At 50.9% G+C, this 20005-nt stretch overlaps 1 protein-coding gene across 1 annotated transcript in view; it reads right to left on the bottom strand.

Annotated features, from left to right (window-relative positions):
• Positions 1–6139, bottom strand: part of Aacs (acetoacetyl-CoA synthetase) — a 41868-nt gene extending 35729 nt beyond the window's left edge. Inside the window, exons 1-2 of the mRNA XM_028894306.2 lie at positions 5863–6139; positions 215–318 (exon numbers count right to left, since the gene is read on the bottom strand). Coding sequence (XP_028750139.1) covers positions 215–318; positions 5863–5995 — 237 coding nt within the window. The 5' untranslated portion in view covers positions 5996–6139. The remainder of the gene's footprint in view (positions 1–214; positions 319–5862) is intronic.
• Positions 6140–20005: the final 13866 nt, after the last annotated feature.

The following is a 20005-nucleotide window of genomic DNA, read 5'->3' as shown; positions in this document are numbered from 1 at the left end:
CATGAGGTCTGAGGACAACTTGGAGGAGTCAGTTCTCTCTCTTTCCACCATATGGGTTCCAGGGAATCAAACTCGGGTCATCAGGCTTGGCAGCAAGCACCTTTACCCACTGAGCTGTGTTGCTGGCCCACACATGAGATTTTTAAAAGCAGACATGATTCAGTATTCCCCGGTCAACACATCAGGAGACAAGAGTGTGGCCAGACCCACTTACCTCGTCATACATTCGGGAGTAGACTATTCCACTGAACTTCCAGAACTCAGCCCAGAAGTCTGAATATGACCGGACAGACCAGTGGTACAAGTCATCATAATTCCCTAAAAAAAAAAAAATAGCACCTTTTCAGACCAGCCTCAGAGGGTGGCCCCTCATCAAAAAGCCCAGTGCCTGAGAACCCCACATGCCAATGACTCAGTGACTCCAGCGCCCCTGAAAGATTGGGAGAACTAAACCTCAGGATGAAACCTTTCATCCAGTCCCGAAGGTGACCCAGGCTGGCCTCAAACTCTCGATCCACCTGCCACAGCCCTCTGGGGACTATAGGAAGGCAGCACCACACCCAGCTCGGTGTCTGTGTGTACGTGTGAACATGTGGAGGCCACAGGTCAACCTCGGGTGCCATCCCTCAGTCACCGTCCATTTATTTGTCTCGGTTTTTAAAGATTTTTTTTTTTTCTGGTTGTTCAAGACAGGATTTCTCCGAGTAGCTCTAGCCGTCCTGGAACTCACTCTGTAGACCAGGCTGGCCTTGAACTCACAGAGATCCGCCTGGCTTTGCTTCCCGAGTGCTGAGATTAAAGGCATGCGCCACAGCAGCCCAGCATTCCGGGTTTTCTTAACAGGACATTACGTTCACTCAAAACTAACATGTGGGCCTGGCTTGGGGGCAAGAATTCCAGCTACCCTGAAAGCTAAGCCCGGGAGATAAGTTCAAGGTCAACCTGGGCTACAGAGTGAGATCAAGGTCTGCCTGGGCAACTTGACTGAGACCCTGTCTCAAAAGTAAAAAGTAAAGAGAAGATTTGGGATGTAGCTCAGTGGTAGAGGACTCACCTAGTATTCACAAGGTCCTGGGTTCGATCCTCATGACCACAGAGTAGGAAAAAGGCAAAGTCCCATGAGTCAAAGGGCTCACTGAGAGAGGTGAGTGCTGCTAGAGAGAACCTCCACACAAACGGAGCCTGGTTTAGCCATTCCTGAAATTTCCAGTTTCACTGATGATACCCTACATGCAGACCATAGGCTCAGGAGAACCCACATGCTCTCTCAACAAAGGTGGGGCACTGCTGAAACCTGGAACTCACTCCCTCAGACTCCTGCCTCAGGGGGGTGCAGGGGGACCTGAGTTACAAGCGTAACACACGCATTTGGAAGAGACCCAACCAAACTCCCTGAGACAATACTCATCAACACATGCAAGTGAATTCAGCGCTTATGAGACCCTGTCAACCTCTGCAAGGCAGACACATCTGGGGGTCGGAGAGAGAGAATGCAGCCGGCACTGCTGGGCTACAAAATATCCAAAGCCATCCAAAGCAGCTCCCCTCTACAGATCCTGCCCAGCTAAGTTAAAAGCTGGGTGTGGCAGCTGCCCCCCAGCTCAGAGGTTAAGGCGCTTAATGCACAAGAGCTCACAGCTGCTGAGAACAGGGAGGGGGGAAGAAGGGGGAGGAGGAGGGGCGGCACATGCGGTAAGGGAAGCAGAGTGGCTGGAGATGCAGAGAGAGCCAGCTCACAGGTGGGAAAGCCACGGCAGAGCTAGATGTGGGACTTTGCAGCTCCAGACTCCAAGAAGGGACCTGGGTCACGGCAAGGAGATCTCATCTCCTCCTGGCCCCGGGCAGGATGTATACAAAGTAGATCTAGCATGCCGGGAAACTGTGAAGGGTCAGTGAAGCCGGAGTTGACCTAGTGACTTTGCCGGTCAGGCTCAGACAGGCCACTCTGCCTCTCGAGGACAGTTTCCCTCATGGGTCACTTCCAACTGTGGACAAGCGGCTACAGATTCTCCCACACCAGTGGAAGAATTCACTCTGGCTCCAGGTTCCGATCAGCACCCGCTCTGCCACTTCTGAGCGAATGACCTGGGACGAGCTGCCCTACCTCGGAGCTCTTGTCTGATGAACGGGGGTAATGACGTGGCTGTTGGGAAAACCCACAGGACGCATAAGAGCACCAACACCGACATTCAACTGTCTGCATTCAACCCCTGCCACTCTGAGTGACCTCAGACATTACTGACCTCCTCTGAGCCTCAGTTTCCCCCTGGGGCACTGTAAGGACCTAGGAAGTGCCCCAGGACAGCTCCCGCAGGGTAAAGGCACCCAAAGGCGCCCACCATGGGTGCCACCCCTCCGTTTGCATGAAGAGCTCACGTGGCACCTCGGTGGCGTATACTGAGTCCATACATAGAGTTAATATGCAGTAGTGTAGGGCACCTCAGGCAGGCAGAGGGCAGCACAGGCTGGGGCAGCTGTGGGAAACACCAGCCAAACAGGCCCCACCGCTCCTCTCCCTCCCTCAGGCTTAGTCAGCTGGGTCCTCACAAAAAAAAAAAAAAAAAAAAAAAAAAAAAATGCTCCCCAAGTTGCTAAGAACGGCTAGACACCAGAGGTCTACTCTAAACACAAACATGGGTTCAGGCTGGGCCTGGTGGCTCGGGCTACTCAGGATGCTGAGGCAGGAGGATCAAAAGAGCCAAGCCTGGTCTACAGAGCAAGTTCCAAGCCAGCCTGAATAATTTTTAAGACCCTAGCCAGGCACGTCTTTAATCCCAGCACTCAGAAGGCAGAGGCAGACGGATCTCCGTGAGTTCGAGGCCAGCCTGGTCTACAGAGTGAGTTCCAGGACAGCCAGGGCTAGGTAGAAAGACCCTGTCTCGAGAAAAAAAAAAAAAACAATAAAAATAAAAATAAGAGAGTTAGAGTGCAGCTCACTCGGGGACCCTGTCTAGCATGTGGGAGATGCTGGGTTCCAGCCCTAGGACCTTGAGAGAACAGAAGTACACTCGGCAACAGCATCATTGAGGGGTGTGGCCAGCACCACAAACCTGAGGAACTGGTAGTCACAAGGGCACTCGGCACCTCGAGGACCTTGTGTGGAAACTTTTCCACTGCTGTCTCCTACCTCAGCCACACCATGGGGTGAGCCAGGAACCCACTGGGGAGGGGGGGGCAATCTGAGGCCCAGGCGACCACAGGCACATTTGGTTCAGTGTGTTTAACACTCACCCGAGACTCTGAAACAGGTGCTAGCATTTAAAAATCTTAGTTTTAAATGAAATCCTGGAGTGTGATGGTGCGTGGCTGTACTCTCAAGACTCAAGCGGTAGAGGCAGGAGGATCGTGAGTTCAAAGTCAGTCAAATGTACTGGGGCACGCCTGCTTTTAATCCCAGCGCTTGAGAGGCAGAGGCAAGTGGATCTCTGCGAGCTTCAGGCCAGCCTGATCTATATAGAGTTCGAAGCTAACAGGATTACACAGTGAGACCCTGTCTCAAAAGAAAAGAGAGAGAGAGAGAGAGAGAGAGAGCGCTAGGGAGCTCTGGCTCTACACAAGAATGCTCACCATACACGAAGCAGCAAGGCAGGAGCAAAACAATATGAAAAAGCGCATGGAGAAAGGCCACGACGTTCAGAAGACAGCATTTGAGTTAGACCTGAAGGATCCCCAAACGTCGGGGCCAGGCAGGTGAAAGGGAAGAAGGAGAAAGGGTAAAGGGAGGAGCTGGGCCACACACCCCTCCCCTAGCTGTTGGGGGGTGCGGCCCCCCCCCCCGCTGGGACGACGACACCGCACAGACGGACAGACCGAAGGCTCTAGGTTTCCATATCCAGCCCCTCAGCTTTATTTCGTCCTAACAGTTTCAGAAACAGGGTCTCTCACTCTGTAGTCCAGGCGCTCCTTGAACTCATAGCAATCCTCCTGCCTACGCACCTGAGTGTGAGCCACCCTGGCTGGTCAGCCCCCCAACTTTTAAACACAAGACAGTCAACAGAGCTTCTAAAGATCAACCCTGGACCCACCCAGCCACCTGAGACTTGAAGGAGAGAAGACATTAACACTAAGGGGTCCCTCAGCAAAGCTCCAGGCAGGGGACAGTGCACAGTGGTCCACGCTCAGGACGGGCTGCCATCTCTCCACCAGGGTACACTGGTCCTCTGGCTACGCTCCTTTTATAGATGAGGAAACCGCGGCCTAGGGCAACTGGATGGCTGGTTCCTGGTCACACAGCTCTGAAGTGGTGCAGCCAGGTCCCTGCAGGGTGTCAGGTTACAGCTCCCTCCTGCTCTCTGGCTAGGGGAGAAAGGTTTTGGCCCACTTCAAAGGGCTGCCCTCAGTGGAGTGATGTTCCGAAGTGTCAGACCCATACAGAGCACCACACCAGTACTTCCTCAGCAGCGCTGGCAGAGTTGGCAGATGAAACCCAGGCTCGGAATGGAGGGCAGGAAACGGATGCAATCCTGACACGGATCTTGGGTTAAGGTGCTTCTCCAATCCAACACCCACACTGATCACACGCACAGCTTGCAAGCCCTGCAGGTGACCAGGCAGACGACACCTGTCTCCAGGTCAGAGGGAAGGGGCGGAGCCGCATTAGTGAAGGAAAGAGACCCTGTGGAGGCCCCACTTCCATCTCCAGGCTCTCCAGCGCCAGTCTGCAATGCCACCGATCCACAAGGGACTAGAGGGCCTGCGAACCCAGCAACAACAAAAGACCCTGCACTTCAAGACGACCCCAGCCAGCAAGCAGGGTGAACCATGCAGAAGGAAGCAGGAAAGCCGAGGGGGTGGGAAGGATTCATGAAGGCACCCCGAGACAGATCCTAGGAACAAGACAGACGTTGACACCAATAGAAACAAGGGGGTCCCTATGGTTGGGGAGGGCAGGGGGGGGTAAAAAAGATAAAAATAAAGAAGAAAGCCACCTTGAGCTGGAAACTCTCTGCAGACACCTGGAGAAAGCAGGCGGCAGAACTAGCCAAGCCCTATGGATCCCTGGGAAGGGAATATGGAAAGAGCCTCACCCAAGAGACTGGCCTCTGCCCCACCCACAACTAGACAGAGCAGGGTGGTGGCTGGAAGGAGGGTCTCTCTCTGGGGCTGGGAGAGTTTAAACATAAGAAAAGACTCTACCATAACCTTTAAGGAGGGGGGAGAAGAAACGAACTCCGACCTTTTTAGGGACCTGAGATTTCAAGGTGGTCCCTAGCAAAGGCCGATGGAGGGATCCTGTCACATGAATCCCACGAACTCAAAAAGAACTGCACATCAGACCAGAAGGAAGCCCCCACGGGCTGGAAGTCCAGGACCCCAGGAGCCACTTCCCAAACAGGCAAACCTAGCAAAAGATCGGAGGAACCAGAGCGGGGTTTGCCACTGCCAGAGGGCGAGCCTCACCTGCAGGGAGGTGCTGACGCCAGGAGGGAGGCCTCTGTATGAGGTGACGCTCCCCAAAACAGTGAAGGATACACCATCAAAAGATCAGCACCTCCTAGAGGAGGACCATGAGCCAGGGGGCTCTCCTAACCCCAGGACCATCCAACCACCAGAGGCCCATGGCAACAGGGAAGGACCTCCCTAGAGGGGGACCCCAAGACAATGGGGGGGCTCCTCCAACTCCAGGACAAGGACACTGGGCATTCATCAAGGGACCAAAGAGGAATCCCCCTAGAGGGGTTATCCCCAAGCCAGGGGGCTTCTCCAAGCCCAAGACAGGGACACTGGCCATCCATCCATCCATCCATCCGAGGCTTATCCCAACTGCTAAGGCTGGAAATTCCTAGAGCGGGCCTCTCTGGAGGGAACCGCTTCCGGGAAGGCCCGGGACGGGGGTGTACTAGCCGCGTGCCCCACACTCACCCAGCGCCAGGCCGCAGGCGGCACCCACGGCCGCCCGGAAGCGGTCCATCTGCGTGTCCTTCTTACTGTCAGGCTCCCACATCACCTGGCACTCCATAATCTCCTCGCGCCCGAGCTGCGCCAGCTTGGACATGGTTGCGGAGTTGCGTGGCCGGGATCTTGCCGGGCTGGGACTCCCGAGGCCGGCGGCAGAGCGCAAGGCGCCGAGCGGCTCGGCACAACGTGGACGAACGACAGCGCGAGACTGAGCCAGCGCCGGCGCGGGCCTGCCGGAGAACCCGGCCTGGCCACGCCCCCGCGCAGGCTTCGCCACGCCTCCATTAAAAAACCACGCCTCTTGAAACCACGCCCTTCGCTGTAACCCTCCGCCGCGCCTGCACATGGAGCGCTCGCTGCCAAAAAGAGTGCTCTCCTGCGCAGGCGCGGTGAGCATGGTCTACGCCCTCACCTGTTGCAGAACCACCTGCTGGGTGCTGCCCTCCTTGCGTTCGGTCGTTCGTTCATTCATTCAGTCATTCATTCATTTATTCATGATTAAGTTGCTCCTTCTGCAGTCACTTAGCTGCGGAGGCGTCTCAAGCAGGAAACGCATGCAGGCAGATGCCTGCGGGGGAGAGAAGACCTCTCTAAAAGGCGCGTGTCGTGTGCACGCACCCACAGGGATGTTGTAATGGATGTGTGGGGTATATTAGTGTAACAAAAGATATTGAGTAAGTGAGACCCCAGGTGCATCCTCAGGACCGAAAATAAAAGCGGTAAATACAGGCCATATACTGGGGCAAGCCTGAAACCCAGCACTCTGGAGACTGAGGCAGGAGAATGACGGTAAGTTTCACTTCAGCCTGGACCCCAAAGCAAGACCCTGTAATCCCAGCACTTGGAAGGAAGAGGCAGGAGGGTCTGGGTTTCAAGGTCATCCTTGCTACTGAGTGAGTTCAAGACCAGCCTGGGCAACCTTAAATAAAGCCCTGTCTCCAAACAAAAAGAAAAAAAAAAAAAAAAAAGAGGGCTAGCTATGCGGCTCAGTGTGACTTCTCCCAGTGGCTTGAAAGTGAGAGGAGGGAGCTTTGGGAAACCTTACAGAGGTTTGCAAGCAGAGGGAACAGCCGGTGTCCAGGCCCCCAGGCAGAAACACTGTGCACAGACAACGTTCTAAAAAGGCCCGGGTCTTTGGTACCATAGCCCTGGGGTAGAAGACAAGGGCATGAAGTTGGTCCCGGGGAGCACCAGAGGTGTTGACTTTGACTCTGGGTGGGATGAGGCCATCAGAAGTTTCCAGCAGAGGTAAGGTGTGCTTGGAGGATTCCTGCTGTGGTGGGAACTTTCTGGATGCTAATAGTCTTACCAGTCTGTTGTGTGTTTTGCTACCTATCAGGTACCTAAAGTACCTGAAAACAATGTGTGTGTGTGTGTGTGTGTGTGTGTGTGTGTGTGTGTGTGTGTGAGACCATGAGTTTCATTCCTCTGTTGGCACTCATTTTGGTTTTTGTTTTGTTTTGTTTTGTTTTGTTTTTAGACAGGGCCTCTGTAGACCAGGCTGATCTTGAACTCACAGAGATCTGCATGCCTCTGCCTCCCAAGTGCTGAGATTAAAATGTGTGCCACTATGCCTGGCTCCCACCTTGTTTGTGGGGAGGGGTGTTTGTTTGTTGATGTGTGTGGGTGCTTTGCCTGCATATATGTCTGTGTACCCTGTGCGTGCCTGGTGCCCATGGAGGCCAGATTTCCTGAGATTGGAGTTATAGTTGGCTGTGAGCCACCATGAGGGTCTTGGGAATCAAACCCCGGTCCTCTGGAAGAGCAGCCAGGCTTTTACCCACTGAGCCGTCTCCCCAGCCGCTCACTTTGTTTTTTGTTTTGGTTTGTTTTGATTTGGGTTTTTGGTTTTTCGAGACAAGGTCTCTGTGTAGCTTTTGGAACCTGTCCTGGAACTCCTGGTCTGCAGGAGTCCAGGCTGGACTCAAACTCCCAGAGATCCACCAGCCTCTGCCTCCTGAGTGCTGGAATTAAAGGCGTGCGCCGCCACCACCGCCGCCGCCGCCACCGCCGCCGCCACCACCACCACCACCACCACCCCGGCTCACTTTGTTTTTTTTTTTAAGACAGGATCTCTCAGCCGGCCTCTGTTCACACAGGTAGAGCCCTCAAGACCTAAACACCTGGCTTCATCTCCTTGTTAGTCATTGGAGATGAACAAAAAAAAAAATGACAAACATGTATTCCAGGCAGTGGATCTGGGCATGGAGAGGACTGTCAAATACACCCCAACTGTGAGTTGGTTCTGTATTGTTCTAGTTTGCTGTGGTAAGCCGAAAGCAACTTGGGGAGAAGAGGGTTTCTTTGGTATACACGTCTAGGTCACAGTCCATCACTGAGAGAAGTCGGGGCAGGAACCCAAGCAGGAGCAGAGGTAGAAAGAAAGAAAGAAAGAAAGAAAGAAGGAAGAAAGGAAGGAAGAAGGAAGAAGGAAGGAAGGAAGGAAGGAAGGAAGGAAGGAAGAAGAAGGAGGAAGGAAGGAAGGAGGAAGGAAGGAAGGAAAAAAAAAAAAAAAAAAAAAAAAAAAAAAAAAAAAAAAAAAAAAAAGAAGGAAGGAAAGGAAAAAAACCTTTTTTTTTTTTATCACGGGCCTGCTTTCTTATACGACCCAGGACTATCTGCCCAGGGTGGCCCACCCACACTGGGTTGGACCCTTTTACATCAATCACTAATCAGGAAAATCTCCCACAGACGTGCCACAGGCCAAGCTGGAGTCCCTCCTGAAGGCGAGTCTAATTTGTGCCACTTTGACAATTAAAAACCAAACAGGGGGCTGGAGAGATGGCTCAGCAGTTAAGAGCACTGGCCACTCTGGCCGCTCTTCCGAAGGACCCGGGTTCAATTCCCAGCACCCACATGGCCATTCACAACTGTCTGTAACTCCAGTTCCAGGGGATGTGGCATCCTCACACAGAAATACACAGGCAAAACAACAATGTACATTAAAAATTTTAATTAATTTAATTAATTAATTAATAAAAACCAAACAGTATACAAGTTTTGAGACCCTCCCCTCTTATATTCATTATCCCAACTTGATCTCTTAGCAATCCTGTCAGCCTCACTGGAGTCCTACCAAGTCTCTGCCTCAACTATCGGATCTTTTAAAAGATTTTGTGTGGGCCAGAAGGGGGAGTCAGATTCCCTGGTCTAGAGTTACAGATGGTTGGGAGCTGCCAGGTGTCAATGCTGGGAACCCAACGCAGGTCCTCTGGAAGAACAGCAAGTGTTCCTAACCACTGAGCCATCTCTCCGGCTCTCACGCCAGCAGATGGTGACCGGTTTCCATCTGCCCATCATGACAGACGCACAGAGATTCCAGCTTCATTCTGGGTGCAGGCTGCACACAAGTGACTTCCAGATGCATCCCCTCCCTGACAGACACAGACAGATAGACATCCACATGCCCCAGTCACATGCGCACCACTGGGTCTGTGTGCCTGCGCTGTTTCCAGTGGGGGTCTGAGAAGAATGCTTTCACCCAGAAGTTAGTTCACCTGGAAGAGTGCCTTCATGAGCAGAACGCAGGTTCCGTGAGAGCAAAACCCTAGTCCGGCTAGGTCAAGACAGCTGCTATGGCTGGTCTACTGAAAGCCACAGTCTGAGGGAACTGAGAAATATTTCTTTCAAGTAGGGCCCAGAAGCCGGGCGGTGGTGGGGCATGCCTTTAATCCCAGCACTCAGGAGGCAGAGTCAGGCGGATCTCTGTGAGTTCAAGGCCAGCCTGGTCTACAGAGTGAACTCCAGGAAAGGTGCAAAGCTACACAGAGAAACCCTGTCTCAAAAAACCAAAAAAAAAAAAAAAAAAGTAGGGCCCAGTGGCTGCTCACTTCAGGGTGGCATGCAGGGACCCTGAGGAAGCCTGGATTGTCCAGAAACTTTTCCCAGTCTTCATGGAGGTAAGATAATGGTAGCCGCCTAATAGGCTCTTCTTTTTTTTTTTTTAAGAACTCCTCCATCTTGCCCACCCAGCCTGATGCAGCCCTTGTGAGAGAATCCCAGAAGTAAGCTACAACCACAATAGCCAGACGATGACCTACATATTCCTCCTCTTGAACGTGTCCCAGACACACATACAGCCCAGGACTACCTGCCCAGGAGTGCCGCCGCTTCCGGAGGAGCCTTCTAGGTTCTTCTTCTCCACCCATACCCTTCCTAACACAGAGAGAGGGAAGAAGAGTCAGGAGAGTCTTCAGATGGCCTGGAGATGTGGCTCTGTTGCTGGGGTGGTTGGCATGAAGTCCCGGGTTTGATGTCCAGCATCACACGAACCCAGTGTGACGATGTGCATCTCTAATCCAAGCTCTAGGGAGGTAGAGGCATAAGGACCAGGAGTCCAAAGCTAGCCTGGGCTCCGTGAAACCCTGTCTCAAAAATATTATTGAAAAAAAAAAAAGGTTTCTCATTTAAAATGAGACAAAAGAACTGGGGACCTGCCTCAGAAGTAGACCACCTGCCTAGCATGTGCAAGGCCCTGGGTTCAATCCCCAGTATAACACACAAAACAACAGAGCTAGAAGATGGCTTCTTAATTGTCTCTCTCCTAAACCTGCCATTGGTTTCTTCATTGCCAATTCAAGGCCAGCCTGGGCTACCAAGTAAGACCTTATCAGAAACAAAAGTAAAGATGTAAAGATGGGTTGAAGACCAGCTTTTCAAAATTGTGCTCATGAACTCATAAAGGACTTTTTTTTTTTTTTTTTTTTTTTTTTTGGAACTCACTCTGTAGACAAGGCTGGCCTCAAATTCACAGAGATCCACCTGCCTCTGCCTCATGGGTGGAAGACCATTTCTAACAGGATGATGTAATATGTGTGAAGTAAAGTGTCCATCCAGCCCACTGATCTTCCTGAATAACCGTAAGTGTACCAAGCACAAAGGCTCTGAGGCATACTTGCCACCATCAAGGACATTGCAAAGGTCCACATGGACCACGACAGTGACCTGGCTGGGGCAGGAAGATACAGCTACTAATGGGTCCGTCTCAATCTCTCTCTCTGTGTGTGTGTGTGTGTGTGTGTGTGTGTGTGTGTGGTGTGTGTGATCTGCTCATAAGCCTTAGGCCAGTACACTGTGTGTAGATGTATTAGAAGAGCTGGGCACTGAGCCGTTTGGATGGCAGATCCAGCTGCTGTGCTGCTTGGGGCAAGCACAGAGCCCAGACTAGACGAGAACAAATCTCTAGTACAAAACCGACTTTCCCTGAGGCACAGCCCCAGCGGTTCTGATTCAGAGGCAAGTCGGAGCGGAGGCAGGACGTAGGCCCTCCAGACCAGGCCCAAAGGAAGGCAAGGTGAGCTGTGGGATGGATTTCTTTCCTGGTTGTCCAAGGAAGGTGGGTGGTTTCACCCTGCCACTACACCCCCAGGGGCTGTGGAAACAGGGCAGGTGCCAGCTCCTTCAAGCCAGAGGTACCCCAGGCAAGGGCCCAACGCTCAGCCTCCAGGATTAGGAACAAGGCCAAGACAGACTCAGTGCAAAATCCTGCAGACTGAATGACACTGGGCTGGTAGGCAGGCCAGATGATCTTGGGATGCCAAGCTCTGGGCCACCAGATAGAGAATGTCTGCACTGAGTTTCCATTACAAAAAGGCCCAGGGCAAATAGACCCCAGAACTTTATTCTCCTTCTCCTTCTTTTATTTTTTTGGTTGTTGTTGTTTATTTGTTCGGAGACAGAGTTTCTCTGTGTCGTCTTGGCTGTCCTGGAACGCACTCTACAGACCAGGCTGACCTTGAACTCATAGAGATCTGTCTGCCTCTGCCTCCTGAGGGTTTGGTATTAAAGGCATGTGCCACCATCGCCTGCCTCAGAACTTTCTTCTTAAAACAACACACTCGAGGAACTGGAGAGATGGGTCAGCACTTAAGAGTATTTGCTTCTCTTCCAAAGGACCCAGGTTCGGTTCCCAGTAGCCATATCGGATGGCTCACAACCAACTCTATCTCTGAGGGCACCTGCACACATGTGGTATGTGGTACACAAAAATTCTACAAAGGCAGATACATACAGAGCTTTAAATAAAACTAATAAAAAAAAAAAAACACATACACTTGGAGGCTAGAGAGATGTTCAGCAATTCAGAGCACTTGCTGTTCCTCCAGAAGACCTGGGTTGAGTTCCCAACACCCACATGATGGCTCACAACTACCTGTTGGCACATGCATGACATACATACACATACGCAAGCAAAGCACTCATACGCATAAAGCTAAAAATAAAATTGAAAAACTAAGATAAAAATAAAGTCCTTTCAAAAAGGGTGTATGTATGCCAGCAAGATGGCTCAGTAGGTTCAAGTTGCCTCCCAACAAGCTCAGTGATCTAAGTTCAATTCCTGGGACCTATGTGAGAGGAGAGAGTCAACTACAAGTTGTCCTCTGACCCCACACGTTTTTTTTTTTTTTTCATTGTGAAAAAGTCTTTATTTTAAGAAAAAATTTAGTTAACCAAAAATTTAACAAGTTTCACTTAGCAAAATACACCCAAAAGGAAATCACAGTACAAAGAAAGCTTTAAGTCAAGGCCTCACCAATTCCTACAGTATTAGTATTGTGTCTCAATTCTCAAAACTAACTTTTAAAAAGCTTAAACTTAACCTAAAGATTTAAATGAAAATATAAACTAGAATGAACATGAGAAATGCTTCTCTTTGCATCAGGGATCTAGCACCTTTGAGTTCTCCAGAAAAGTACATGTCCCCAGTGTGTTCACTGTGGTGTGCTTTAAGATCCACTCAACATACTTAAAACTACTCAACTCAGATAACATCACTCCTTAAGTATACTACCAAAAACGTTAATTGAGAAAAGCGGAAGAAAATAGCTTTAGTTTACTCAATATTACATGCTAGAAGAAAAGTTTGCATGAGAAACACTGAAGAGGTAATTTTTTAATCCAGATTTCACAAACTCATGGTGCAATGTGGGTCCCCCAGCTTCCTCTAGAGTTATAAACTGCTCTTGACTGCTTATTGGCTGCCTGTGAAATTTTGATTGAAATAACTCAAATGCTCCTACAATACTAGTCATATCCACCCATGCTGTTTTGACCGCTGTAGCCGGCCCCATGACAGCCCCTCACTGACTGGCTCTCCGGGCCACTGTAAGTCGCCTGGGCAGCTGACACTCCCATGCCCTGCATCACCTGGCTGCTATAAGCCCCATTGCTAGCCCCTGTTGTTGAATTCAGGAAGAGTTCTATGTATCTGTGCTGCATGTTGGCCCTGTCCTTCGACATAGCTGCCACTGCTTCTTCATGGGTGGCAAACTCAACATCACCTTCTCCCGTCACTCTTCCATCAGGACCAATCTCAATATGAACTCTCACGGGGTTGAGTGGAGAGAAGAAGGTTGCACACCCACACACACGTGCAGAAAATAAATAACTAAAAAGTCCGCTAACCGAGGAATGGATAATAGACCAGAGACGACACCTCTACACCCTAGCCAATATATAATGACATCATGAACTGGCCAGTAATCAGATAAGAATTGTGGAATGGCCAGGCTTGGTGGCACACACCTTTAATCCCAGAACTCTCGAGGCAGAAGCAGGCGGGTCTCTGTGAGTTCGAAGCCAGTCTGGTCTACAGAGCGAGTTCCAGAACAGGCTCCAAAGCTACACAGAGAAACCCTGTCTTGAAAAAAAAAATTGTAGAATGGTATATATAAATTGTAGGGATGTACACTAACAACACGCTCAAGACACAATTTGGCCTTTTTTTTTTCTTTGCCCCTGATATATATATCACATGCCAGCTCTCAGGAAGCTGAGGCAGGAGGATTCCTGGAACCCAGAAGCTTGAAACAGAGCAAGATCAAGAGACTGAAAGAGACACACAGGTGGGAGTGGAATCCATAAGGTGTATTTGTGGGGGTTGCTCTTTGCTTATATCTACTTATTACTGTTGTACGTGAGAGTAGGGGCACATGCCAGGGGCGTGTGGGTGGAACTCCGAGGATAACTTTCGGGAGTCAGTTTTCTCCTTCTACTACACTCGAGCTGAGGATCAACCTCAAGTCATCGGGGTTGTCACACGCTGTCATCCCACCAGCCCTATTCTCGTTTGTTTTATGTGTAAAACTTTTTTTTATTATTTAGGTGTGCATGCATGTGTCTACACATGAGGAGGTCAGAGCGAAAACAGATCTGGAGCTGAAGTTACAGGCAATTGTGAGCTGCCCGATGGGGATGCTGGGAATCCAACTCAGGTCCTCTGCAAGAACAGTATGTCCTCTTAACCCCTGAGTCATCCCTCCCGCCCTTGTTTTATTGGTTTTCCGAGACAGGGTTTCTCTGTGTAGTTTTGGTGCCTGTTCTGGATCTCGCTCTGTAGCCCAGGCTGGCCTCGAACTCACAGAGCTCTGCCTGCCTCTGCCTCCCGATGCTGGATGACACTGAACTCTCACCACCTCCGCCTCCTGATGCTGGAATGCAGCAGGTGCTACACACTGCTTAGGACAACGTTTGCTTCTTATCTTCTGTCTAGCCCCTATCGGCAGCATCCTGTGACACAGAGGCGGTGAACTGCACTTCTCCAAGCCCCCATCCAGATCCCTTCCTTCCGCAGCACCCTCCGCTAGGTGACAGACCATTTAAAAAAAAAACTGCGCCCGGGCAGCACAGCTTGTTCCCAGCGCCGATACCAAGGCATAAGTCTTCCTGCTTCTACTGACCCTCAAGACACAGAGCCAGCCAGCCAGGTTACTGGAAGCTTGCTCCAGACTGCTCACTTGCTCAGAGTGAGAAAGGTGACCAGATGGGGTGAGCACACACACCCTCTGGCTTCACTTGGCTTTTTCCTCATCTTACGTAAGTCTGAAGTTCTCTCTGCTACAACTTCCAGAGAAAAGGTCCTCACCGACAAAGTCTCCAGTGTCTTCAGCTGGCATCTGTACCGAAAGAAGGGGAGCAGGAGCCAAGGTGCAAGGCATATAGGCATTTGCTCACACTGTGCATCGGGCATTAAAGGTGTGCACCACCACCCCTGGCCCTTCCACCCTATTTTTTTTTTGAGGCAGAATCATTCACTGAGCCTGGAGCTCACCAGTTGGCCGGCCAGTGTTCCCAGGAATCCTTCTGTGTCCACCTTCCCAGTGCTGGGATTATAGACATCCACCACCATACCCAGCATTTTACATAGATTATGGGGATCAGAACTAAGGTCCTCATGCTTAAACACTCAGCACTTATCCACTGAACCAGCATTTTAAAAGTGTGTGTGGGGGTGCTGTGTGGCTCCAGAAGTCCCTAGTAACTACTGATTCATCTACCCAACACACACTTATTTGGGGGGGGGAGACAGGGGTGTATGTGACATGTGCCACAGCAGAGACAACTCACTGGATTCAGTTCTCTCCTTTCCATCATGTGGGTCCTGGGAATTGAATTCTTCTGGTCCTCAGGCTTGGCAACAAGCACCTTTACCTGCTGAGCCGTCTCTGGGGCCCTCATTTCGTCCTGTGTTGAGACAAGTTCAGCGGGCGGTTGTGGTTGGGCTTGCTAGTAAGGTATGCTAAAGAGGCAGAGGCAGGAGACTAAAGAGGAATGCTCTTCCTGAATTGCTCAAGTTGGCCCTGAACTTGGCTAAGCCGCCCGAGCTAGCCTTGAACTTGGGCGCCTCCGGTCTCAGCCTCCCAAGTAGGGAGGATTACAGTCCTGTGACACCACAGCCCATTGCTACCTTGGGGGTGTTTTGGGTTTTGAGACGTAGTCTCACGTAGCCCAGGTTGGTCTCGACTTGCAATGTAGCCCAGGATAACCTTGAACTTGATGCTCCTGCCTCCAACTTCCCTGTACTCGGGTTTCAAGCATCTTGCTCTCTCTTTTTTTTTTGGGGGGGTTGGCGGGGTGTCGGGGCTGGAACCCAGGGCGGGGTTCAGGTGATTTGCCACAGAGCTACTCCGCAGCCCTCTTGGCCTCGGGGAAAGGGAACCTCGCTCGCGGTGCATCTCAGGCTCTGCCCTATCCCCGAGGAACTTTTTTTCCCCCCGACGGAGCAAACACGCCCCTGCCGCATCCCGGACCCGCGGAGGGATCCTGAACACAGACACGCGCCACACGCGAATCGCGCGCTGATTGGCTGGTGCGGAACTGGCCCCACATCAGCCCAGACCGCGGCCCCGGGAAGGGCCGGCTTGAACGGCAGCCAATCACACAGCAGCCCGGTGCGTGGGCTGCGCCTCTCAGCCAATCCGGAAGGGGATCCCGGAAAGGGCGTGCCCAATGAGAGCTGGGTGGAGGGGCGGAGCTTCCAGGGACCCGGGAGGTTGGCAGGGCTGTCACCTTGACAACCTGACAGCCTGGGAGAGTCCGGAAACTTGGGAAACCTGGATCTTAGCCCTAAGTTGACGCCCTTCTGGGAAAACGCTTTTCTTTTTAAAATATACTTTTTAATTGATAAATTTTGTTTCTCCAAATTTGGTTATATAAGAAAATTTTCATACAATATGTTTATAATTTATATATTTTGATATTTCCCCTTCCCCCAAAATGCCTTTTTTTTTGGTGGGGGGGAGGCATAGGGTTTCAGGCAGCCCAAGATGGCCTGAAAATCGATATGTAGCTGAGGCTGGTTTTTAACTCCTGATCCTCCTAGCATGTCTCACTTCCTGCATGCGAGGCGAGCATTGTACCCACTGACCTACATCCCCAGGGCAAAAAGGTTTTAGATAACCATGTGCTTAGATATGCACGCTGAGCTGCGACAGGGGCAAGCCCATGCACCAGGGACCTGGGGATCCTTGGGAAACCACCAGCCCAATGCTTTACATAAAGGTCCCGGAGATGGTGCACAGGGTCCTGCAGCACAGACAATGGCTGGGTCACACGAGCAGGGGACTGCTTCAGATGGGACAGGGTGAGGTGACGTGAGGGCTCTGTAGAATATGAATGGCAGCCTTTGTGTACTGTCCGTTCTGCCTGGTACTTTGGTAAACAAAGACAGGGGGCCCTTAGGTGGACCCCAATGAAAAGCAGGTGCCCTGGTTTTCTCCCTCCCCATCCCAGCTGGTCCAAATAGGTGTCTTCAGGCTTGACTCAAAATAGATGTGAAGGGTTTGCAATCTTGTTTATTTATTGCTGAAACAGATTACATCCACTGGGGTCAATCTCCTTGAATTCAAAGCCAGCTTCCACTACCTAGTGAGACCTTATCACAAAATAAATAAATAAAACTAACAAAGAGCCTCAAATGCCACTTTGTACTGGAGTGATAAGGGGTGCAATTCTGTCCTGCCTCCAGGAAGGTGGCGTGGAGGAGAGCTGTTGGCAGCCAGTTCAGGAAGAACCAGCCACTTTTGGCTCAGGTTGTATCTCAACCTCCAGGAGTCTTGGCTTTCTCCTTTATTGACAAAGACAACCCCTTCTTACCAGAGCCTTGTGCAAGTTCAGCCAGGGAGAGCCGAGGGAAGACACAGGGGCCCCCTGCCATCACTCAGAGCAGCACAGAATGACCACCTTTACTGCCATCCAGATCTCCTGGAAACCCATTACTCTAGCATATCTCCCTTCACCTACCCACACCTTCCCCCATGCAGGCAATAACACCAGACACACTCCATCCACACCAGGCTATGCTCTCTGGCACCATGGCACATGTCCGGCCAGGACTGACTGGCCTTAAGGACAGTCTGACTCTTGCTATTGTTGACTGCCATAGGATGAAGACATTTTCTAGATTCTGAAACAAGTACAGATGGTCCTCCGGGAATGAACAACTGTCCCAAGTTTCTGGGGGGGGGGGGTCAGACGAGAGTCACTTCGGGCAGTGGGTTCTTCAGCACTACCGACTTAGAAATCTGGGGTAAGTGAAGAGATACTTTTCTGGTCCGGTGGTCCCTCTCCTTTAAGTGCCCAAGGCTCAGGGGCTGGGCCAGCTCATGGTAGACAAACCGTTTGGAAGGTAGACTTAAGGCCTGGGGCTCACAAGGTAAAGGCTGTGACTGTGGGTTTTATCCCCAAAGATGTTCACTTTCATTATCCTCTTCTGGTAGCAGAAGGCAGTGGCAGCATGGTGATGTGTGTGTGAGTGTGTGTGTGCGCGCGCGCGCGCGAGCCATGAACACTCCATGCAGCGATAGCAGGAGGCAGTGTCATCCGGGGCTTCAGCTTTCAAGGGTCTCAAGTGTCAGATCCTTAGTTGTTGTTTTTTTTTTTTTTTTTAATTTACTTACCTATTATGTATACAGTGTTCTGCCTGCATGTATGACTAAATGCCATAACAGGGTACCAGGTCTCGTTACAGATGGTTGTGAGCCACCATGTGGTTGCTGGGAATTGAACTCAGGACTTCTGGAAGAGCAGTCAGTGCTCTTAGCCCCTGAGCCATCTCTCCAGCCCTAGATCCTTAGTTCTTGATAGCAATAAGTGTCACAGTGCAGGGAGTCTGAGACTGAGACAGATAAGAAGGACTCGCCTCTCCCTGGGCCCTAGGCAAGTATTAAACAATTCAAGAATAGTTAAAATCACTATTATTGTGGTGGTGGTGGTGCATGCCTTTAATCACAGCACCCGGGAGGATGAGGCTAGCAGATCTCTGAGTCTCAGAGTCTAAGACCAGCCAAAGCTACACAGTAAGATCCTACCTCAAAAAAATAAAACCCAGCTGGCCGTGGTGACGAATGACTTTAATCCCAACACTTGGGAGGCAGAGGCAGATCTCTGTGAGTTCGAGGCCAGCCTGGTCTACAGAGTGAGTTCCAGGATAGCCCAGGCTACACAGAGAAACCCTGTCTCAAAAATAATAATAATAAAAACTACTATTACTATCAGTGGTAAGTTGTTTGAAGGGTAAGTTGTTTGAATTTGTAAGCACTTTTGGTGTCCATTTTTATTTATTCTTTGACAATTTCATGCACATGTAGATAATGTATTTTTACTATATTCACCTCCCATGTGTGTGTGGGTAGGTAAGTGAGTACATGTGTGCCATGGTTAACATGTGGAGGTCAGAAGACAAACTTAGGGACTCAATCCTCTTCTTGCACAGCATGGGTCCTAGGGGTCAGACTCAGGTCACCAACTTTTTTTTTTTTTTTTCCGAGACAGGGTTTCTCTGTGTAGCTTTGCGCCTTTAGTCCAGGCTGGCCTGGAACTCACAGAGATCCGCCTGGCTCTGCCTCCCGAGTACTGGGATTAAAGGCATGCGCCACCACCGCCCGGCTTCAGGTCACCAACTTGACGGTACGCACCTTTACCTACTGGGCCATCTCACTAGCCATTTTTTTTTTTTTCAAGACAGGGTTTCTCTGTAGCTTTGGAGCCTGTCCTGGACTTGCTCTGTAGCCCAGGCTGGCCTCGAACTCACAGAGATTCGCCTGCCTCTGCCTCCCGAGTGCTGGGATTACAGGTGTGTGCCACCACCGCCCCCCCCCCCCAGCTTCTTTTTTTTGAAAGTCAGGGTCTCACACAACTGAAGGATATAAGTAGGTAAGAAGCTAGAAAGTAAGAAGAGACTTGTAGCTGGCACATGCCTTTAATCCCAGCACTCAGGAGACAGAGGCAGGCGGATCTCTGTGAGTTCAAGGAACCCCTGGTCTACAGAGTGAGATCCAGGAAAAGCACAAAGTTACACAGAAAACGCCTGTATCCAAAACAAAACAAAAAGACCTATCAACTCAGGGTTTAAGCCGGGCGGTGGTGGCGCACGCCTGTAATCCCAGCACTCAGGAGGCAGAGGCAGGTGGATCTCTGTGAGTTCCAGGCCAGCCTGGTCTACAAAGTGAGTTCCAGGAATGGCGCAAAGCTACATAGAGAAACCCTGTCTCGAAAATTAAAAAGACTTGTAGGCTCTGGTCACCGAGAACAGCCAAGCCTTCAAGGCCAAGGATGTGACCCCAGGGTCTAAACTTACAATGCTGGCAACTTGTAATGGAAGGCAGATGTTAAGAGCTAAGGCATTCCAACAGACCCACAGGAGGGCTGGAATGCTGGCTGCTGAGAGCTGAAGAATCTTCATACCTGGTGGGCCTGGAAGGTACAAGCCCTGACACACCCAAGGCTGAAAAAAAAAAATCTCAACTTCCAAGAACCACACTAGCTTCAGAGCCCGTGTTGCGTTCAGGGTCCTGAAACTGAGCCCTGCCACGCTAGAGGGCACCACTAG

Source organism: Peromyscus leucopus, chromosome 23 (assembly GCF_004664715.2).
Source record: "Peromyscus leucopus breed LL Stock chromosome 23, UCI_PerLeu_2.1, whole genome shotgun sequence".
NCBI lineage: Eukaryota > Metazoa > Chordata > Mammalia > Rodentia > Cricetidae > Peromyscus > Peromyscus leucopus.
This window is presented reverse-complemented; position numbering and strand designations above follow the sequence as displayed.